The following is a 23,656-nucleotide window of genomic DNA, read 5'->3' as shown; positions in this document are numbered from 1 at the left end:
ACTGGAGGCCAGACACATTTTTATTTATGGAGTAATCGTCAACACCGGTGTTGTCACAAGTTTATTACCCAGTGGGAAAATGTCCTCACCGTGGCATCCCTAGTACTTAGACAACGGTCGGCACGCCCCCCAGTTTGGAGAAGCATGCATGCAGCTAAGCAATGTACTGCTGTGGACGGGGGAAGCAGCCAATTGTAATTTAGCTACCTAAATAAATAAATATATTCTCTTAAAGCTGGAGTAGGCATTTTATTTTGAGCACCGAAAGACTAGACTTCTGCATCTCCTCTGGGCTGTTTTCAGCTTTAGTTAATCTAGCCGCCACAGGAGACTTTGGCCAATCACAGGTCATTTCAGAGAGAACGTTCCTATCGACTGTTCTGAGAATCCAGATGCGCATGTACGTTCTGTCAGTTAAAGTTCTGTTTACAGTAGCCAAAGGTTCACGGCTGCAGCTAATTCATGGCAAAACTGTTAGATAAGCGACTTTATTGTGATCCATCTATATACAGTACATGGAAGCACCAAACTGTAAGAAAAGTAGTCGTTTATTTTTCAGGGAACGGACATTTGCTGTGAAAACCGTCTTAACAGCTGGTCTGTGGGGTTAGCCTTCACCCAGCACTAACACCAGCTCGTTTGTTTCCTTTCACACAGCCTCCAACGTCTCCTCGTTCAGATGGCAACAGCAGCCTGCTACAAGGACCCGAAGCCGAGGCAACCATTTGAACAAAGGACACAACGGACGCTGGGGGAGAGGAAAAACACGGTAGACCAGCCAGTAGTTTAGCCTTCTGCTAACCCTAGCTCACGGCTGCAGCCAAGATCATGTTAATGTAGCTAGACTAGAGCCTCAAATCACAGTATGTCATCTTAAAAGGGCTTTGCAAAGAAAACAGGACAGTACATGATTAGTACTCGTACCAGTTACTGTATGAAGCCAGTGCAATAAGCCTGTGCTCGCCTGATGGGGGGGGGGATGGGCTAGACAGAGAGGGGAGTGCTGCAGAAAGAGGTCTTGCATTATTTGAAAATCTGCAGTTTGTTTTTCAATTCTAACTCCTGCAACTTTAAGTGTCATATATTTAGAAAATGTTGCACTGCTTTACCTAGCCGTCTATGATCTCTTTGAAATCCTCTCCTGTAAAATTACTGTTTTGTCAAAGGCGTCTGACGGCACTGACAAAAGCAAAGTTGGGTATAACGGCTTCAGTTCCTTGTCCAAAAGAGCTGTCTGACGACAAGGTAAAGCGGTGAAAATAATCTTAATTTAGAGTGCACTTATGCTAATGATAATTTAAGGATTGCCTTTTTTTGGTTAAATGTTTAGCTGCTGCCTCCGTCCACAGCAGTACATTGCTTAGCTCATGTGTGCTTCTCCAAACCTGGGGCGCGGCAATCACCATCTACTGTAGCTAATACACCGATTGCGGATAAGTACCTCATACAACCCCAATCAAAAATATCCGAAATAGCACTTTAAGCAGACTGACCCAAGCCCATGAAAAAAAACCACCCAATATTAATTGTAGCAGACCTTTTTCACAGCACACATTTTGTCTCGTCATAGTAGTAAAAGCACAGGTGTATTTAATAACACCGATGACTGCGTTCCTCTTAAAAAGGAACACGCCGACTTATTCGGACTTTAGCTTATTCACTGTATCCCCCAGAATTAGATAAGTCCACACATACCCTTCTCATCTCTGTGCGTGTTGTAACCATTTCTCAGAAGGCGAAGCACTGCTACTTCTGCTACTTGGGCCGAGGGATTTGCTCGCAGCACCTGAGAAGCCCCGTGGTGAGGAGCAACAACGGTGCTTTTCAGGTGTTGTGCTAATCACTCCACCCAAGTAGCAGAAGTAGCAGTGCTTCCCAGTATGTATATGCTTAGATGATGGCTCTGTCTCATGTGACCTTGTTATTTATATATATATATATATATATATATATATATATATATATATATATATATATATATATATATATATATATATATATATATATATATATATAAATAGGAAAATGGTGGCGGAGTTGAGAAGGGTATGTATGGACTTATCTAACTCTGGGGGATACGGTGATTAAGCTAAAGTCTCAATAAGTCAGCATGTTCCTTTAAGGGAGGTCCTGGAACTGTTCATGTCGGCTTCCTGGAATAGCGTACTGGGACACTTAATGGAACTGAGCCATCGTTAAGGTTAAATTTCACCTGTGCATTCCCTACTATGACATGTCAAAATGTCTGCTGTGAAAAAGGTCTATTATAAAATAATAATAAAAAGCTATGTGGTCTATGGTTTTAAGTAAATGGGCTAAAACATGGGCAGGATGATTAATCCCTGTGGGCAGGCTGCATGCTTTGTACTTCCATCAAATGAGGCCTCGGTCATTTTGTTTAGACAACCTTTACCAGACTTGACCCAACTGTTCAGGAAAAGTAAGACCATTATCGGCAGAGCTTGCTGTTTAGAAAGAGAAAAAGAGATGCATTAATATCAACAGTACAGAACAAGACACAGTAAATATTTGTAACTCAAACATAATGAAAATATGATTTATTTGTCCAACATCAAGGCCATTTGCCTCAAACAAAATGTATTCAAAGTTATATACACATTTACATTTAATTACACAAAACTGGCAATTTCACCACTTATTCAGATAATTTTGGATGCATTTAAATAATACATTCCAATATATCAAGACATGATGAGGCTATTAAGCCTCTGATAGCATCTCTAGTAATGGAGCAGCAGCAGTCAAGCACAACAATGCATGAGTTGACGCTGACAAGAGCTACAGATGTTGTGGAGTATTGGCAAAATATAATTACGTATACCATTTGTTACCGATACTACCTTTAAAAAAATACCAGGCCACGTTGGCAGCAGCTTGTCCAGCCTCTTCCCCTTCCACCAGCAGAATCCACTTTAGCATAAAGAAAAATAGGTGGCGCTAAATGAAAGCATTCTTTTGTACAATGGTGCTGGTTCACAAAGAGATCAATTCTAACCCAGTCTTATCTTTAGATCTTTTTTTTAGCTTTTCCAATTTGACTGCTGATTCAAGATCAATCTTTGTGGAGCTTCACCTTTATCTTAACATTGTAGAATTTAGGAAACTTTGATTGAACTCTTTGTAAAATGTTAACTCAAATCATTTCCTATAACAAACTATTAACAGAAAATTTGATAAAGTTCTCAAAATCCACTGTGATTTTCTTTTGTTTTTTCTTTAACTAAAAATAATAGTTACAAAGGTCGCTGCTGAATGCCTCAAGCCTGTAAAAAAACAAAAAGAAAAAGTCTTTTCTTGTCTGATCCTTACCATGGAGTCAAGCGGGTAAAGATGTTCAGAAAGCCACTCATCCCGCATGGTGGATCAACCATTACCTAGAAGAAACTGTCAACAAGGTTTAGCAGTAACGTGTATTCAATCCATCATTTCACAAAATACACATGCACATTGAGCAGTTCTTAGGTAATCTTAACTAATTCAACAGTGTTCATCCAACCCTCAAGAAGTTCAGTACAGAGTCATAGCAAGTTCAGTCTCAAAATCTGAAAACAGAGATAAGTACTTGACCCTACATTTTGAGCGATGTGCTTGCACTCTCTGCACACTTGGTGCAGAACTCCACTGAGACGTGGTTCTTGTCCACATGCAGACACACGCCACCGGCTGTCTCTTTCTCCTCCACTTTCACACGCTTCCTGGGTAAGGCATAGTCATGGTCATTCGAGTCGGGCCCCTGGAAAAGCGAAGAAGATAATTTCATCCCATTCACACCGCTCAGCCTGGACAAGAGCTGGGCTAACATGCTCTCATTGGCCAGCACAGCTCTCAGGTACCTGGTCTCATCTTCCAACTCTTCCACTCTCTTAGTCAGCTGAGAATTTTCCTGTTTGAGCATGTTGTTTTCTGACGACAGGATGCCAACTTTCTTCTCCAAGCTGTCTACATATTCTTTCTTCCTGAGACGATTCAATCTGGCAGCGATGGCATTTTTGTTGATCATGTGACTTGACTGGTTTTTCCTGTTGTTAATCTTCGAGTCGGATGACATTCTCTCTGGAGATGAGGCAGTTGAAACATCGATCTCGGAATCTTGGTCTTTGGCACTGCACACGCCAAGATCCGCCAACTCAATATCGAAGAGCGAGGACGTAGTATCTCTTTCAAGTGTCCATTTTAAGTCTTCAATTCCAAACAGGTCATCTAGCTCAATTCCAGCGGTGTTAATATCGTCAGCTGGGAACCCCTCATATGGACATGGGAGATCTTCGACAGTTTCCACAACATCTACCACTTCAACCTCCTGAGGATGCACCTCTGTGTTGTTCACAACACGCCCTCTTCTTCTGGTAATCATCGTGGTTTGACAGTGGGGCTGCAAGTAAGCTGTCCAGAAGATTACTTTTGATTCCTCACCTGTTAAGGACAACAAACATATGTTGTTAGTTTGTAATCTTGCAGCAATTAACTACTTCATTTTTCAAGGACATTTTTAGTCCTTGTAGCACAGTAAAGGTTTTTAAACTAAAAACGTGAGTGCTTTTCACCATTTCATAACTGACTAAGCAAGAAGCTATACATTTTCGCTGTGGACTCTAGACAAATCAATAGCTCAGTGTGGACTGAGTGGTAATGATTGTTGTGTTATCAACATTTCTGCAATAAAGCAGGCTCTTTTGAATTGTAACACTTAAACTTGGTAACCCGTTAGCTAGGCACAGTTAGTGTAAAGTTGTCAATGCAGTAAACGTTTAACAATATGCAAAATGCCAGCGAGTTACTGGGGGGAAAAAAATATATACTTTACACCGTGCAATCTATTTAGTTCGCTCCTGACATCCTCCATTTTCTTACGGCGTAGAAGGTGTGTGTTGGCTAAACGTATTACCAACGTAAGTGACTTCTTGTTGAAGCCAGGTCATCTAGGTTAGCACTAGCTATACGATGCTTTACAATGAATGTTAATGCACCCTGTCACACATGTACTAACGAAACATAATTCCCCCACTGTTGCAATACTTAAGCTAGCTAATTTATTAGTCCAATCGACAAAGGATGACATCTGATATTCGGCACATTAGCTTTACTCACAAGGCCTCGATTGTCTTAGCAGCACATCTGCTTTAGCATCCAGCTAACGTTAGTTTAGCTATGTGTCTAACGTTAAGTCATCTGCTGGGTGTTCTGGTGCATTCAAACAAAAAGTCAACCTCTAACTCACCCACGGCGACATTGTTCATCTTATTCAGCTGGGTAACGTTACCTATTTAGCTAACTAGCAAGTGCGCGCTCTGTTTGCGTTAAAGCTAACCCAGCTAAAGTTGACTAAAGCCATGAGGCGTTAAACCAGAACCAAGAAATGACGCAGCATCTTTTAACGGCACTTCGTCAACCAACAACTTACCGTCGTGTTTGAAAAATAAATGCAATTAAAAAAATAAAAAATATAGCAACAGTGTCATTCGATGAAACTGTTGCTGGTTACTGAATGCTTGTTCAACCCGGTTCAACGGCGCACAGCTAGAAAATTAAAAGACAATGGCGCGGTCTACTGAAGGCGAGACGGGCTTTGGCGAGACGAACAAGGACGACCTGCGTAGACACTTCCGGACACAGTATTCAAAATAAAAGTCCTCCTGAACTTTGCTCAGTGTACAACTACTTTTCAATATGGCGCACTTATTTTTACAGAACGACCAGACAAATCAACACTACTCTGACACAGTCTCAAAAGAAATTACAGATTCTAAGCTTCATAAAAGTAGCATTTGAATTCTTACATTTCGTACACGTGTTATGCATCTGTGTCTGTGTATGCATGGGTATATGTGAGCTGTAGGTAGTTATACGGTGTACGTGTATGTAAAGAAGAATTGTGTTGAATTGTTTTGTATTTAACTAAAGGATAAAAATAGAGAAAGGGGGTAGGACTAGAAAAGTTCATGAACTTCTTCCTACTCCTTTTTGAACATGGGAATTTCTTATTTTACTGACTTATAATACTTTTGGTAGATTGTGCTGAGAAGTACATGTCCTTATTTATCTGTCATTTTAATTTTATATATGTATGTATGTATGTATGTATATATTTATATATTATCTTTTTTTTTTACGTTTTTACAAAATAAACTATTACTACTGTTACATGTATGTTCTGTTACATTTTATACAGGTGTTTCTATTTTTAGGTCACTATGTAAATATTCTAAGAAGCTATCCTGTTATATTGTGCTTTATGATTGTATTTATTTCATTTGTACTGTCCTAATCCTACTAAGTTGGCTAAAGTGATAGGAGTAGAAAGGTTATCTTATTTTTGTATGTTCAGTTCTCTTTTACCGTTCAGGTGGGGATGTAAATGTGGATCCATTATGCTCTCCGGCTGAAATTGGCATAGCAGGCAGTAACAGAACAAACACTAGTTTGTTGAACACAGTGCTGCTTTTATGCCCTCGTGAACAGTGTCTGCTCAACATGCTACAATTAGCCATTCTCCACATTAGACATCCTTTCCAAACAAATATGCTGCCATTCAGCTCCATTAATCTTACACTCAAAAAGAACACAATCACATTCCTTCAGTAGAATTTTTTTTTTTATTGAACATAAGTGCGCAAAATAAAACGTATAACACAAAACCACCTTGTGCTTACAACAATATCCTCTCTGCAAAAGGTTTTCAACTGAAAGGCATCTACTCCAAAACACTTTGTAGGGGCCGACGACGGTATAAGTTCTATCCCACATTCTTCCCTTGTCATGCGCAGTATATGATGTTTCATAGGATGTGTTAAATATCGGCACGTTCCACCAATTGGAAATATTGTAGACAGCATCCAACATGAAGGTTTTTTTTTTTTTTTTTTTTTACAAATGCTTTACATTAGGGCTGCAACTAACAATTGTTTTTTATATCAATAACTCTTCGGATTATTATTTCTAATTAATTTATGAATTGTTTTGTCTGCAAAATGTCAGAAACTTGTGACATTTATTTTTTTTTTTAAATGTCACCTTGGGCTCTGGGAAATTGTAATGGGCATTTTTCAGTAGTTTCTGACATTTTATTAATCGAGAAGATCATTTGTAATAAAAAAAAATAAGTATTAGTTGCTACCCTAAATGATATAAAACAGAAAAATCAGCAAATCCTCACATTAAAGATGCTGGAACCAGTTATGTTTGGCATTCTTGCATGATAAATGACTCAGATAAATGACCCGTACGCTGCTTGACACATTTGTTATATCCTGGAACAAACTGTTAAGTATTGAAGTTTACATATTTTGAACATTTAGTTTCAACAATGTGTCAGATGCTAAAGGAAGGATTTCACAACTCAAAAAAGTTGCAGTCCAGATTTAAGCTTATTAACATCACTGTGGTTCCAAAGAAGGCCATCAGCTGTTCTCACTGGTGCTCCTGGGACATTGTGTGTTGTGTTACTCTCCAACTCCACCGGCTGGTCAAAGACAGTCATTGTTGAGTAGTTCTCCACCATGAGGCATGAAGGGTCATCAGACTGTCCGGGGACTTTACCAAGAGGATAGTTCTTCCACAAAACCTTATCGCTGCACAGCTGCCATGGAGAACCTCTGAGCAATCTGGCTTTTTCAGCGTGAGCATCTGCCCAACTGTACTCCTGGGAGGACTCGCTCCTCTCCGCTACAGCTGTGGAACGGCGACGTGAATGCTGCAGCTTCTCATGCAAACTCTCCAGTGTGTATATGGGCTGCTGTTTCTGCGCCGGAGAAGTATCACATTCGGAATGTGAAGACTGTGTGTAGATGGAGCAGAGCTGGAACAGCCTCTGTCGGGTTTCCAGAGGGAGAGGATGCTCCATGTCATCCAGGATTAACTGGAGCAAGTGAGGCGTGCTGATACAGGGAGCATCCAGGCATGCCGAGAGCAGCTGTTGCCACCTCAGCTGGATGCGGTTTACAAAGATCCTGTCCTTCATTCTGGCCTTCTTCTGTCCCTTTGTTTCAAAATGGTATTCAAATTTGTTGCCGTTACAGAGGATGAGTTCTGCAATCCAACCAGAAAGGTAGAAAGCCCTGTGATTATTCTGCTCTTTGGCGAGCACTTTCAATTCACCAAACAGCTTCTCCAGAAGGAGATGAATAAAGGCAGGCGAGTTGAGCATCTTCAGCAGGGGCAGCCAAAAACGCAGGAAGGTTTGAGCGAGTCTGGGTTCAGTGGGACTGGTGTTGTCAGAAGTATCGCAGCCTAATGTTTCCAGTTGTTCAACAGTAGGAACTAGAAATCCATCCTCCAGCAACACATCAACCAGCAGATTACTTGACTGCAAAGCGAACTGCTTGATCTCACCTAGTAGCCAGCTCATGTCTGCAAAGGGGGCTGGCCACAAGTTCTTCTCTTTGTCTTCAGGAAGCCCATCAAAAGCCTGGTACTGCTCCTTCTCAAAAGATATCAGAAGTTCCCGTGCATTCTTGTAGGCCTCCATTTCTTTTTGCCTGGCAAGGAGCTCGTCTCCTTGGCGTTTTAGGTCACTCTCTTCCTCCTCTCCATCCGACTCGGATTCCCAGTCCTCATTAGGCCCACCTCCCAACTGCCTGGACCAGTACTCCTGCTGCAGCCACTCTAGAACCACCTTGCATCCCTTTCGACACCATTTTAAGGTAGGAAGCTTCCTGTGTGTGATATCGTGCCTCAGGTCTACGACCCACTCTGGGATGTTTAACTTCCCAGCCAGCCGCCTCAGAGGGCGGGCTGTTCTGCCCTGTTGTCGCTCGGTGATCAGATTGACGAACCTCACCAGCCCTGCTCCATAAAGCAAGACCAGATCATCTCCATCCAGCCGTCCGGACCGGTCCAGCACCTGGCACCTCACCAGGTCCGCTGTGCAGTCCACTGCCACAGGAGTGCTATTGGCATACCTGCCTCTCCAAGCCGATATCCTCTGCAGTGCGTACCTCTGTAAGGCGGAGTCCTTCGAGTAAAGATACTCCAGAACTTGGTCCCACTCAGCTTTGTTGGCCCATGCCACCACATGGCGTTTTTTCTCGGAGCTCTTTTTCTTCATTTTAACGGCGCAAGAGGCGTACGGTCGACTCTACGTTAACACCGTGTACACATAACGCTCTTAAATTAACGCCGATGAATTACTCTATCTTCTGACACGCACTCAATTAAAACTGGAACAGAAATAGCTTTATGTCGCAGCGTTTTGAGATACCAAAAATCTTGTACCGCATCCCGGAAATGACGTCCTTCTTCTTCTCGTTAAGGTACATCTGCAGCTGGCAGCCTTAGTATTACATTACCGCCCTCTTCTGGAGTTAGTTACCTCCTACAGTATCTGCACAGTTTCCTCATCAGTCCTGTTCTCATTCGGAAACTGACCATGTCAGGGGTTTCCAAACTTTCACGTGAAAGACCCCTTCATTTACACCATGGATCTTCAGCAGGGGGTCCTCAGAGTGCAGTGAAGGGGGGCATCCAAATTATTGTTCATTTTTGAAAGTTTTTTCAAAAATTAAAAAGTCTCAACATGAATTCAACATACTAGTAAACATAAATCTCCACTGCTAACTGGCCCATAGGTAGGGTAGTCACTAAGGCCATCAACATACGCAGTTCATCCTAAGGATTCACTGTGCTACATGTACTGTATGTTTAACATTAAAACATGATTTATAAAATCATGCCAACAATTATTAGGCTATTTTAATAGCTTAGTATTATATGCAAAAAAATTATTTATAAAGGCTTTAGGCTGCCCTACACCTTATTGTAGGCCCAGTTTAATATGCAACTTCATTATATACAATATATGTAGTGGGGAGTGCTCCATCTCTCTTTCACTTAAGAGGTTCAAAAACGTTGAAGACCCCTGATTTACACGAATGAGGCCAAGGACCCCCGTTTGATAAGATGTCATCCCAGCCCCCAGAAAATGTTCCAAACTTCAGAATCAGAACCAGAAAAAGGTTTTATTGCCACAATAAGTACATTTATATAATGTGCCTTGGTGAAAAGTACATACATAAACAAATTTAATTAAACATGAATATTAAGTAAACAATACATACAGAAAAACAAATATATACATACAAAATAACTGTTGTATAAAAAATTGGCAAAGAATATATGGGCAGATGTACAGTCCAGGATGAAGATTAGTGCAAAGTGTTGTGGCTAGGGATGGGGATGGTTAAGAGTCAGTGGGGGTCAGGGGCCTTGTTGGTGAGGCTTACTGCTGAGGGGAAGAAACTGTTTTTGTGGAGTGAGGTTAAACAGTTTGTGTCCGGGGTGAGAGGGATCAGCTACAATCTTTCCTGGAGGCATACAGGTCCAGGAAAGACGGCAGCTTGCAGCCAATCACCCTCTCAGCAGAGTGGATGATGCACTGCAGTCTGTCCTTGTCCTTTATTGGTATACCACTACGGAGGCAATTCAAAGCGTTACACAAAGGGAATGAATACATTAGAACAGTCAAAAACACCGAAACATTCAAATTAGATTTTACAAGATGTGTGTAGCCTAAATTAGGGTCATGTTAGCACTTACTTTAAAGCACTGAGCTGCCTGGGTAGTTGTAAACTTTTGTAAATATATATATATATTTTTATTTAGTGTTAAAACAGAGCTAGCAGTATCAGTTAGCTCTGTAATCGCCACAAGCAAGCAGACCATGGGCCATGGGCTCTTGTCCATGGGTACACTTCCTTTTGTGTGGTGATACGGTTGTGGGTGTAGTTCTGTAAAAAGAAAATACTTCCTTTAAAAAACTGCTCCCAACCAGGTCTGTGGATTATCTTTATTATTTATTTGTATGTAGAATTCCATGGGGTGCAACATTTGAGAAACAGATATGGAGAACTTACTGTTATTTTTTTGATGTTAGTCTGCCTGAAATCCAAAAGCAAGAAACGTATTAGCCAAAAACCATTAGCGGCCGTCCACTGGAGGCAATGGAGAGGAAAAGATGTTATATATTTGTCAGTTAAATTAGGGATGCAAAACAAGCACTAACCTGTGATCACAAGCCCAGGGACTGTTAATGCTAATAATATTATAGGTATATAAAGGTAATGCTGTCTTGAAGCAGTTCCACAGACAACATCACTGCTCGTGCTTCCTTCTGTGACCTTTACTTGGGTATCTAAACAACTGTTGGAAAAGAGAAATGAAAGCCAGATTAAGTACTTTGTGTGTTTCATAGGACACGTTGAAGTGTCATCATAATCTTAAAAGTACAAAGTGGGTAATGGCAAACTAATTAAAAACAAATCAATATTAAAGGTAAAAATTTCACAAAACATTGTTATGTTTTGTGAAATTTGGTTAAAATGAGACTCGGGGATTGGAAATGTTTGGACTCTCCCGCCGACGGGAAGGATTTGTTCATCACAGAGGAAATTTGAAACCATAAAACTCAACTACTTATCAACAATCCAATTAGTGCAAAAACAAAAAAGGTCATTTTATGCTACAGGGCAGGGAAAACACTTACTTTTTTTTACAACTAATTCCTTAATAAACAATGTCTTACATAGTCCAATCGGTGCAATTCACACCATCCTTTGAAAAATAGCCTGGCTGACACTGTTCACACACGGTGTCAGTTTTCCTGGTTCCTGAGAGAAACAGACAAAAGAGAGAGTCATTACACAGAAACCCAACATCCAGTGAAGATCCATCATTAATCAGACTCAAATCAGTGCCTTCATTAAGTGTTGTTACATGCACAATAGTATCCCAGTTATCATCAGGATATGTGTTTATCAAGCCGGTCAGTGCAGGAAATGGAATGGAATGAAATGGTAATTGATTTATTTGAAACAGGGACAATGCACAAATAAACATTACACATGTAATACAAGAGAATATGTCTTGGGCCAGGTTATAGCAACAATTTCCAAATTTCCTAAGTCCCTGGGCAGGTATGACAATTATAAAAATAACAACTTTAAAACGAAATTTGGCCTGTGTCCATAACAATAATTTTGAGATATAAGTAAATTTAGTCCTACTGTAGGTTAACTTTCAGGAGGGTTAATGAGACGTTGATAAGTATGGGCCCAGGTGGGCTCCCAGATAGCTCAGTTGGTAGAGTGGGCGCCCATATACAGAGGTTTACTCCTCGAAGCAGCAGGCCGGGTTTGACTCCGACCTGCAGCCTTTTGCTGCATGTCATCCTCCCCTCTCTCCCCTTTTATGTCTTCAGCTGTCCTGTTAAAAATAAAGGCCGAAAATGTCCCAAAAAATTATCTTAAAAAAAAGAAGTAAGAACCCAGGTCACCATATCCTGGTTTCAGAAACCTGAATATGCTAGCTGGAGTACTCAAACAGAAACTGGAAGAGGTTTCTGTTCATGTGTGCTGCTGCAACTCAAGTTATAGAGTTGTAAGAAAAAAATATGATGATACTTGATGTGATAATGGTCTGTGTGCTGAAAAAAAAAAATCTGACACCAGTCTGACACAGATAATAAACTAAATTGTCACTCAATGATCAGATGGAAAGGCTAAAAGCAGAGTCCAGGCCGGCGTTTGGTGTTTTAGGCCCCCAACGTCACCTTCCAGGCAGCGCGGCAATGGTTATGTTTAGGGTTAAGGTTAGGGTTAGCTGCCTGGAAGGTGACGCTGGAGGCTTAAAACACCATTGAGCGTCCAGGCCACCGGGAATCAAACTGGCACAGAAATGACAAATCTGCTGGAAAGGCATGCGTGAGCTGTCGCAGAGGCTCAGAAACCAGGGTACTGTTAGCACCATGTATACACGGAGCTGAATAACCAGACTGCAGTATGTGCCATTTAAATGCCGTACCCTGAATGTGATCAAACCCAAGATGAGACTCCAAACCAGGATAGTAGTGTGCATGTAAACTTACTCACTATCAGACTTGAATTTTTTTTCTTACCAGGTTCTTTTATCCTCTCACCGGGTGCACAGTGTGTATGTTTTTGTGCCAAACTACATCCTGTATCATCCATCAACTCTTTGCAGAAATACCCACTTAAAACATCACAGACTGTGTCCGTTGTTGTTGTGCACTTCTGTTTGACAAAGAGACCATGACCTAAGAGCAAACACAAACAAAGTCATTATACTATTGTTATTCATACATTTAAACATTTTATGCAAGCTTAAATATTATTTGAAATAATGCGATTATGTGCTTCTCGGTTGACTGCAATTAAGGGAAAATTTCCATACATAACACATTTTTAGCATACATGTGAATATGCATAAGCAACCGCCAGGGCAGAATACATAAGCAGGTAAGTCCATTATATAAACACATTCAACACAGTATGACACAGACTTTAAGCAAACACAACCAACTAGTGATATGAAGTTAACTCAGCTTTTGCTTTTTCTTGGCCAAAGTTTGGTTAGGATAACAATGAACCATAGCGTTTTCCATTACATGGTACCTGCTCGCCTCGCCTCGACTCTACTCGCCTCACTGTGCGTCTGTTTTCCATTGCAGATTTTAGTACCGCCTCAGCGTGGCTGGTCACCATAGCGGCGCCGCAGTAAACTGCCGTGACCTAACGCGACACACAGAACGTGGAAGGTGTGTTGTTGTTGTTGCCACAGCCAGAAGACACATTTTGTTTTCAAATGAAGCTGGAGGCAGCAAAAAAATAAACACAGCTGGCTAAACTATTTAAAAATGGCGGGTTTGTTCAGGACACCCCCCTCTGTCGCTCTCACGTCACCTTTTGGCATCGCCTCAGCACGCTTGGAACCTCGACTGAGGCGGTACTAAAAAAAGTACCTGTTAGCAGGTACCAGATACTTTTTTTTCGTAATGGAAAACTAAAAAAGGCGAGTAGAGTCGAGGCAAGTCGAGCAGGTACCATGTAATGGAAAAGCGCCAATACTGCTTCACAAGCCTAAAATGAAGCCACTTGAACTGGGGGGTGGCAGTACCTCAGGGTCGCAGGTTCCGTACGGACCGAGTGTGGATTGCTAGCTTGAGAGATGCCAGCTCACCTCCTGGGCACTGCCCAGGTGCACTTGAGCAAGGCACCGAACCCCCCCCCCAACCGCTCAGGGCGCCTGTGCAGCAGCCCACTCACTCTGACATCTCTCCATTAGTGCATGTATAGGACCTGAGCATGTGTGTGTATTTCAGGCCTGTGTGTAGTGTGTAATAACAACAGAGTGTAAATTGTACTTTCCCCACTGGGGATTAATAAAAAGTATACATTAAAAAAAAAATTTAATTAACTGTATTACTTACTGTATTATATACCAAGAAAATATGACTCGGTCAATTCACATATACAAAACATTTACCAAATATTTACCAAATATGAACAATAACGCTGTCAGTGGGCTTCTTTGCTAGCTACCCCAGTGTTTCCTCTATGTTGATTTTGTAGTGGCGGCCCACCATGGCAAAATGTCTGCCGCCACAGTATCAGATGCCTTTTAAATGATCCTGCCGACATTATGCAGCTGCCGCTCACATTGCAATTTAACAAGTAGAACTATTCAGAGGTTATTGGGCCCGTCCACTTTAACTCCACATACTGTTGTGTTGATGTAGTTTATTGTCGACTATTAAACGAACAGCTCCACAAAAACGTCACCGCAGTGGGTCCTTTCTAACATTCAACTTGTCAGTTCTGTCAGCTCACGTTGTTGTTCAGACAGACCTGCCCCCACTGCAAAAAAAAATCCTAAAGGAAACACTGTACCCACCGCTAAGGAAAAATCCATTGACATTGACGGCACCTTAGATAAGACAAAATAAGATATATCTTTATTGATCCCCAGAGGAGAAATGTGGGTGTTGCCGCAGCACAAACAGACAGAGAAGAACATGACAAAGTAAAAGAAAAATAAGAATAAATAAAATGAAATAAGATAAGTGTCCTATGTCTGTTCTTCTTGTATATTTTATCTGGTGTTGTATCCGTTGTTTATTTGACTCTATTAGATTTTATTTCTTTGACTGGTGTCTGTGAAAGGTGCTATATAAATAATTTGCTTGCTTCAATCATACTCTAAGTACTAATACAAGAACTAACCTTAAAACGTAAAGGAATTTGGAGATATGACAACATTTGACCAAATGTTACAAATAGGGATGCTTCCCAAATCCAATACCAGTTAAGGTTGGGAACCTGTTCTAAAGGAGTAATTACCTGGATTATTTTTAAGCGTAACTCTCACAAAAATGCAACCTAGGGTCATTTTGTGAATGTACCAGAGTCAAACTTTAGTTTAAAAGCATAATTAGGACGGAAGCGCCACTTTTTAAATTTACCGTATTGTCGTTTTTGGGTCAAATGGCCTTTTGAATGGGAGAGCTAGGGGCACTACTAAGGTTTTGAACAACTCACTAGCTGTTGTTGTTTCTGTTCGCAGCCATCTTTGCCAGTCAAAAAGAGTCAATCTATGAATGTGAATGAACGGACTCCATAGGAGGAATGTCATTCTTATATGAGGCTCCTTTTCAACTACAAGGTCAATATTGTGTTTCACTAACGACAAAACAACAAATTACCCGTGCATTTATATGGAACTAAGCTTTAGGAGCTTTCCATCTTTACTCTCCTCCCTGTTACGTTGGCTGGCGGCGAGATGGCTGCGAGCGGAAAAACAAATTGCCAAAGTGAGTTGTTCAAAACCTTTCTTTTTAGTAAACTCTGTGAACACAAACAATTGACAACAACTCCAGCATTGACAAATGTTGTCAATGCTGGAGTTCATGTGTAGAGCCCCTGGTGTTACTTGGAGCAAAGTCTCATGTTGTGTCGAGCCTTCTTAGTGTTTTAAAAATATGATTTTGATGTGATCATAGTAGTGCCCCTAGCTCTCCCATTTAAAAGGCCATTTGACCAAAAAACGAAAATATGGTAAATCTTAAAAAGTGGCGCTTCCGTCCTAATTATGCTTTTAAACTAAAGTTTGACTCGGGTACATTCACAAAAAGACCCTAGGTTGCATTGTGGTGAGAGTTACGCTTTAAAAATAATCCAGGTAATTACTCCTTTAGAACAGGTTCCCAACCTTAACTGATATTGGATTTGGGAAGCATCCCTATTTGTAACATTTGACAACACAACTGTTGTCATATATCCTAATTCCTTTCAACCTTGTCCACATTACTGCAACTTACTTGTCACAATTAAACTTGATTTGGAGGTTGTCAATAAGAAAGAAAGAGATATGTCAATCAATTCATTATGGACATACCTTGGTCACAGATGGTGCAGGGGATACAGCTACTCAGGCCGTTGGGTTTGTTCATAAAAGTCCCATTTGCACATGAGCTGCACTGTGTGCCTGACTGTAGTGTGCAGTCTTTTCGAACAACTCCACCTGATGGGAAATAACAAACACAAAAAAGAAGTTAAGATACTGTAGCTGACAATAATCTTGTTTCAGGTCTTTATTGTGCTAGTGTATAAAAATGCCCACATCACAGACCAGAGGGCAGCTAAATATTCACTTTAGGATCAGTTTAACTAATGATTTAACACGCGAATTGGTCTATGAAGAAATCAGTAGTATGAAGTGTGGGGACATTAGCATTTCTATAGATGATGTTAAATCCTACTTTAGACATGTGAACCCCCGTAAAGCTAGTGGGCCTGATGGTATTAGCAGCAGGACATTAAGGGTGTGTGCAGATCAGTTGGCACAGCCCTTTCAAAGGCTGTTCCAGCTGTCAATAGACACTGGTGTAGTTCCTTGTGTATGGAAAAAATCTTTGATCGTGCCCGTACCCAAAAACAATAAACCTAGGGAACTTAATGACCTGCGCCCTGTTGCCCTAACATCCACAGCAATGAAATGTTTTGAAAAAATAATCCTGAAACAGCTTTTATGTGAGGTTACACCATCCTTAGATCCAAAGCAATTTGCATATCGTGCAGACAGAGGGGTTGAAGATGCACTGCTGACCCTGACAAACAACATATATGAGCACCTTGAACAGGCAAAGAGTCTTGTCAAGATTGTGTTCATAGACTTCAGCAGTGCCTTCGACACAATCCAACCCCACCTGATGGTAAAAAAACTGGTACACCTCGGGGTTAACCCAAGATTAGTTTTGTAGATTTTTGACGAACCGTAGTCAACAAGTCAAATTCAACTCGTGTGTCTCATCGTTAAAAGCCATAAATACAGGGGCACCACAAGGGTGCGTTCTGTCCCCTGTTCTATACACCTTATACACCAATAACTACCAAGCAACCTTCTCAGACCACACTTATTTTAAATACGCTGATCACACAGCATTAGTGGGTTTTGTAAAGTCTAATATTCTATATCCCTAGAGGGTTTTGAGAGGGAGGTGAAGGGTTTTACTAAATGGTGTACAGATCATTTCCTTGTGGTTAATGCGAAAAAAACAAAGGAGATGACCACAGATTTTTATAAAAAGGGAATTATAGTTCCACCTTCAAATATAAATGGTGTAGTGGTAGAGCGGGTTACAACATACACATATTTGGGTGTTGAAATAGACAATAAACTGACATTTAATGAATGTGCACAAAACAAGTCCAAAAAGTTACAGAAGAGGATGTTTTCTCTAAGGAAACTCAATAATTTTAGAATAGACAGCAGTATTCTTCAGATGTTTTACAACGCTCTCTTGCAGAGTGTCTTATCATTTGGCCTTATTTGTGCCTTTGGTAACATGTATATTAAGGACCAGAAGAAACTGCAACGAATAGTCAAAACAGCCAGTAAGACCACTGGAGTTGATCAGGTATCTGTAGCTCAACTGTACAATGACCTTAGCTTAAAAAAGATTGAACACATTTTAAATGATTCAACCCACCCTCTTCACCAGAATTTTTTAAGAAGCAACAGGTCAAGTGGCAGACTGCTGCAAAGGAAAATTAGGACTACAAGGTACAGCAAGTCTTTTGTGCCTACAGCAATTAGACTGCACAACAATAGACTTAAAAACTCTTAGGCATTTTAAACTATGAGCATACTGTACAGTCAGGTCCATAAATATTGGGACATCGACACAATTCTAATCTTTTTGGCTCTATACACCACCACAATGGAGTTGAAATGAAACGAACAAGATGTGCTTTAACTGCAGACTTTCAGCTTTAATTTGAGGGTATTTACATCCAAATCAGGTGAACGGTGTAGGAATTACAACAGTTTGTATATGTGCCTCCCACTTTTTAAGGGACCAAAAGTAATGGGACAATTGGCTGCTCAGCTGTTCCATGGCCAGGTGTGTATTATTCCGTCATTATCCCATTTACAAGGAGCAGATAAAAGGTCCAGAGTTCATTTCAAGTGTGCTATTTACATTTGGAATCTGTTGCTGTCAACTCTCAATATGAGATCCAAAGAGTTGTCACTATCAGTGAAGCAAGCCATCATTAGGCTGAAAAATCTAAACAAACCCATCATAGAGATAGCAAAAACATTAGGTGTGGCCAAATCAACTGTTTGGAACATTCTTAAAAAGAAAGAACGCACCGGTGAGCTCAGCAACACCAAAAGACCCGGAAGGCCACGGAAAACAACTGTGGTGGATGACCGAAGAATACTTTACCTGGTGAAGAAAACACCCTTCACAACAGTTGGCCGGATCAAGAACACTCTCCAGGAGGCAGGTGTATGTGTGTCAAAGTCAACAATCCAGAGAAGACTTCACCAGAGTGAATACAGAGGGTTCACTACAAGATGTAAACCATTGGTGAGCCTCAAAAACAGGAAGGCCAGATTAGAGTTTGCCAAACAACATCTAAAAAAGCCTTCACATTTCTGGAACAACATCCTATGAACAGATGAGACAAAGATCAACTTGTACCAGAGTGATGGGAAGAGAAGAGTATGGAGAAGGAAAGGAACTGCTCATGATCCAAAGCATACCACCTCATCAGTGAAGTATGGTGGTGGCAGTGTCATGGCGTGGGCATGTATGGCTGCCAATGGAACTGGTTCTCTTGTATTTATTGATGATGTGACTGCTGACAAAAGCAGCAGGATGAATTCTGAAGTGTTTCGGGCAATATTATCTGCTCATATTCAGCCAATGCTTCAGAACTCATTGGACTGCGCTCACAGTGCAGATGGACAATGACCCTGAAGCATACTGCGAAAGCAACCAAAGAGTTTTTTATGGGAAAGAAGTGGAATGTTATGCAATGGCCAAGTCAATCACCTGACATGAATCCGATTGAGCATGCATTTCACTTGCTGAAGACAAAACTGAAGGGAAAATGCCCCAAGAACAAGCAGGAACTGAAGACAGTTGCAGTAGAGGCCTGGCAGAGCCTCACCAGGGATGAAACCCAGCGTCTGGTGATGTCTATGCGTTCCAGACTTCAGGCTGGAATTGATTGCAAAGGATTTGCAACCAAGTATTAAAAAGTGAAAGTTTGATTTATGATTGTTAATCTGTCCCATTACTTTTGGTCCCTTAAAAAGTGGGAGGCACATATACAAACTGTTGTAATTCCTACACCGTTCACCTGATTTGGATGTAAATACCCTCAAATTAAAGCTGAAAGTCTGCAGTTAAAGCACATCTTGTTCGTTTCATTTCAACTCCATTGTGGTGGTGTATAGAGCCAAAAAGATTAGAATTGTGTCGATGTCCCAATATTTATGGACCTGACTGTACGTATGTTTACTGTATGTTTATGTGCAATGGGTCCCCATTTTCAGTTCTCTCGACTGCCCAAGACGAATTTCTCCGATAGCAGACAATATAGGCTTATCTTATCTTATTTAAAAACAACCAAAGTGTTGACCAAAGTGCTGTAACGTTACAGACCCAGGGCTTAATTTGAGTCGGAACACGCCAGAATATGTTCCGGCACCTCCGACGTCGGATCCGGAACCTTTTTTATTGGATCGGCACCTCCTGTGTCACTATGAAAAATGAATCGCCTAAATGAAAAATAATAAATGACTGTTTGTGTAGTGTTCAATGTTATCTGTCTTGTTAGTCTTTATTCCCCATTGAAGTTCCACAAAAATCTTGTGTTTGCATTTTCGATGCGTTTTGAGGTGAATTTTCAGGGTAAGACAGAGGGGGGGAGGGAGGGGAGGCACTTCAAGTGACACATGCGCTTGTCCTGGTTGAGATTGCCTCGTTTCACTCAGGGGAAAAATGTCAAAAAGATAACAAAGTTTGCCTAACTTTTTCAAAAACGCTGGCCGGTCAGATCCCAAACAAGCAAAAACCGTTTCTGCCGATCAAGAATGTGGTGACCACGGTGGGTTTTTTGCTTAATTTAATAGTCCGATCGAGAATTGCTGCTTGTGAAAACGATTGTTACATTGTATTTATTTATTTTTTATTACATTTCGCACCGATGCATGTTCTGAAATAAAAATAAACATTGCCCTGATGTACACACAGCGTTGTTTAGGTTTTTTTAGTCAGAGAAGCTACATAGGCAGTGTCATTTTTTTTGTTCCGTTACCTCCAAGGGGGTAAGCTTCTCCTCACAACGCGAACCTCCTATGGCGCCATTTTGATGCTAACAAGTCATCACCTCCCGTTAGCATTCCATTGACTCCCATTCATTTTGACGTCACTTTGACAGCGAATAACTTTACATCTGAAGTGTTTAAAGACTTTATTTGTCCATTGTTTATTTCTAAAGAAACACGACAATGTATAAAAGGCTCCATTACCTTGTATCTCACGTTATGGCTCCGTAGCAGACGTTTTTATAAAAATAGGCTAATGATTGTGTCATAACCACTGGACTTTCTGTCTCACAGTAGAGGAATTACCGTATAGTACAGGAGAAGCTCTCAGGCAGTTTGGACTTACATTAGCTGTTTAAGTTTAATTACTAATGTTAACTAGCATTTTAGTTAGCAATAATTAGCCTATGCCCATGTTATCTCCTTACATATACCTACGCTCTTCGTCTCTGCAAGATTGGGAATGATTGAGATTTATTCTTGGTTCAGCTACCAGAAGACTTCCCACTTTCAGACAGGTTGCTCACGTCACATTTACGTCTGCGCAGTAACGCTCAGCCATCACCGGAAATCATGATGGAAATCATCCTTCACCGGTCTCCATCCAGAGCAAGGGGGTAAGCTTCGCTTCAGAGCTCGAACCTCCTATGGCGCCATTTTGATGCTACAAAGCGATCACCCAACGTTAGCATTCCATTGACTGCTATTCATTTTGACGTCACTTTGACAGTGAATAACTTTACATCTGAAGCGTTTAAAGACTTTATTTGTCCATTGTTTATTTCTAAAGCAACACGGCAATGTATAAAAGGCTCCATTACCTTGTACCTCACGTTATGGCTCCGTAGCAGACGTTTTTATAAAAATAGGCTAACGATTGTGTCATAACCACGCCACTTACTGTTGCATAGCTAGTAGAGGAATTACCATATAGTACAGGAGAAGCTCGCAGGCAGTTTCGACTTACATTAGCTGTTTAAGTGTAATTACTAATGTTAACTAGCATTTTACTTAGCAAGAATTAGCCTGTGCCTATGTTATCTCCTTACGTATACCTACGCTCTCCGTCTCTGCAAGATTGGGAATGATTGAGATTTCTCTTGGCACAGCTACCAGAAGACTTACAACTTTCAGACAGGTTGCTCACGTCACATTTACATTGTCTCTCTCAGTTGGAGGCTGCGCAGTAACGCTCAGCGCTCACCGGAAAAGTGCTTCTAATATCCTTCACTGGTCTCCGTCCAGAACAACGGGATCTGTTGGTCCATTCTTATATACTGTCTACGGTCCTCCAGAGCAACGGGATCTGTTGGTCCATTCTTATATACTGTCTACGGTCCTCCAGAACAACGGGATCTGTTGGTCCAGTTTATATACAGTCTATGGTTACCTCCAACCCCCGTTTGAGTCTCCGGACTCTCTCTTTAAGCACCCCACTTAAGTGGAAGTACTAAAATATTCAACATTTTTTGTACCTAAGTATTGCAAGTAGTTTATTTTAAAATGTACTACTCAAGTACTAAAAGTATTGTGTTATGTAGTTATTAAAGAAAGCAGTCAAATTTTGAATATCATATTGTTGGAGTTCAACTTTTTACTTGGTATTAAGGCAGTCACAAGCTGTACATTGCTGGATATGAAGGAAGTTTCTGAAATAAACCCAAAAAGGTACATTAATGTCACAGCTGTTATAAGTACTATTATCTGATATAACAGTGGGTTATTAATCACTTATTAACAAATACTGAAATAAAATGTGTGATGTAGGAGAAAGTTAGCAAGCTAGCAAAATACAGATAAACTAGCAGCTTCACATCACAGGGTAAAACTGTTAACATTCACTCATTGCTCATTGCAGACTGAAACAACTCAGGAATAGTTTAATCTGCTGCAACAATAACTAAATAGAAAGAACACAAACTTACATCGTCTCTGACTTCTGAACAGGCAACCGTAATGAAAAGAAACACGACGCGATCTCTGGGATTTCTTTAATTATCGTACTTAACTAACGTAGCCGTAACCACACTGTAACCTCCACAGTCTCCGTAGTGTGAGGAATTCACAACAGTAACGAGTAACGATGCAGCACATAACAAATGTATCGGAGTACAAGTATTAAACTCATCGAAAATATGTACTCAAGTAAAAGTGGAAGTAGGAGAAAAAAAAGAATACTCCAGTAGAGTACAGATACAGCTGTTTAGTACTTAAGTACAGTAGTAAAGTAGTTCTACATCGTTACTTTACAGCTCTGCAAATAAACCGAGATCAGCCACATCAGGAGGATTCAAACGCTAGAGGACAATACAAGTGTGTTTCGTGCTTTCACTACACGTAACGAAAATGCAGCTAACTTTGGATAGAGTAGTAGTGTACCTTCGTGGCACATCGGACAGCACTGTCCATCCCTTGTTGCATATTCCTGTGGAAGACATCCCAGTCCTGGTGTCATAAAAGCAGCGACATACCCTATTACATAAAGAAAAGGTTTTAGTTATACCCACCGCCTGCACTATGCTAGGCTAGGCTAGGCTAACGTCAGCTAAAGCCAGTAACGTTACAAGGCTTCCGTCTACAGTTAGATACTTACCCAAGATCACCAATGTCGAATGCATTAAAACGCAGGCTATCATATAGTTTTATTAAATATAATACTGTATTTTTTAGAATATTGTAAACAACTAAATTAACTCAACAGCAGTAGGAATTCCCCTCACAAACAGTATGGGTGTGTCACACGTTTTTTTTTTTCTTAATTTAACAACGCACATTAATCAACTTGAGTACAGACAAAGAATTTCTAATAAGGGGACGGGCTTTGGTACAGAGCATAGACTGTTAATATTACCCTTATTAGAAATTCTTTGATATTACTAATATATACAGTCTATGGTACAGAGTCTAACATGTAAACACACAGAGACACTACTTCAGCGAAAAAGACAAACACATTATTCTGGATTATGGCAGCATATTTGATTAGTCAATAACCAATGTTTTATGGATTTGGAGGATTTGATAGATGTGATGTTCCTTAGTTCTGTGGGTATGGCATTCCATGTATGGGCTGCTCGAAAGGAAAAAGCTGACTGTCCAAAACTACTTTTTCTACATGCTCAACTTGTACGGAATGCCATTTCACTCAATATGCATATGAAATATATCCTGAAATAAATAAATTAGGCAATAAAAAAGACTCAAAGCAATAGCTAGTAGCCTGGAA

At 40.6% G+C, this 23,656-nt stretch overlaps 3 protein-coding genes across 5 annotated transcripts; all 3 read right to left on the bottom strand.

Moving 5' to 3' along the window:
• Window positions 1-2,543: 2,543 nt before the first annotated feature.
• On the bottom strand, window positions 2,544-5,617 carry crebzf (CREB/ATF bZIP transcription factor). Of its 2 annotated transcripts, XM_078254226.1 has the most exons (4): window positions 5,423-5,617; window positions 3,594-4,434; window positions 3,331-3,405; window positions 2,544-2,931 (listed from the first exon to the last, which is right to left on the bottom strand). In XM_078254226.1, exons 2-3 carry the CDS (start codon window positions 4,373-4,375, stop codon window positions 3,396-3,398), a joined length of 792 nt encoding a protein of 263 aa, XP_078110352.1. In that variant the 5' UTR covers window positions 4,376-4,434; window positions 5,423-5,617; the 3' UTR covers window positions 2,544-2,931; window positions 3,331-3,395. The 2 variants fall into 2 exon arrangements, with proteins under 2 accessions (XP_078110352.1, XP_078110353.1); XM_078254227.1 differs by having other exon boundaries at window positions 3,331-4,434.
• Window positions 5,618-6,595: 978 nt separating this feature from the next.
• On the bottom strand, window positions 6,596-9,253 carry las1l (LAS1 like ribosome biogenesis factor). The gene has a single exon (XM_078254225.1). The coding sequence runs from the start codon at window positions 9,062-9,064 to the stop codon at window positions 7,358-7,360; it is 1,707 nt and encodes a 568-aa protein (XP_078110351.1). The 5' UTR covers window positions 9,065-9,253; the 3' UTR covers window positions 6,596-7,357.
• Window positions 9,254-9,955: 702 nt separating this feature from the next.
• LOC144520487 (tumor necrosis factor receptor superfamily member 14-like) lies at window positions 9,956-23,189 on the bottom strand. 2 transcript variants are annotated; one of them, XR_013502230.1, is made up of 9 exons: window positions 23,024-23,189; window positions 22,810-22,902; window positions 16,204-16,329; window positions 12,908-13,066; window positions 11,537-11,621; window positions 11,018-11,154; window positions 10,869-10,893; window positions 10,552-10,742; window positions 9,956-10,424 (listed from the first exon to the last, which is right to left on the bottom strand). XR_013502230.1 is itself a non-coding variant. In XM_078254224.1 (8 exons), exons 1-7 carry the CDS (start codon window positions 23,064-23,066, stop codon window positions 10,871-10,873), a joined length of 666 nt encoding a protein of 221 aa, XP_078110350.1. In that variant the 5' UTR covers window positions 23,067-23,189; the 3' UTR covers window positions 9,956-10,742; window positions 10,869-10,870. The 2 variants fall into 2 exon arrangements, 1 of the variants encoding a protein (XP_078110350.1); XM_078254224.1 differs by having other exon boundaries at window positions 9,956-10,742.
• Between the last annotated feature and the right edge of the window lie 467 nt (window positions 23,190-23,656).

This window comes from Sander vitreus, chromosome 7 (assembly GCF_031162955.1).
Source record: "Sander vitreus isolate 19-12246 chromosome 7, sanVit1, whole genome shotgun sequence".
Lineage (NCBI taxonomy): Eukaryota > Metazoa > Chordata > Actinopteri > Perciformes > Percidae > Sander > Sander vitreus.
The sequence above is the reverse complement of the archived record's forward strand: the minus strand, read 5'-3'. Positions and strand labels throughout refer to the sequence as shown.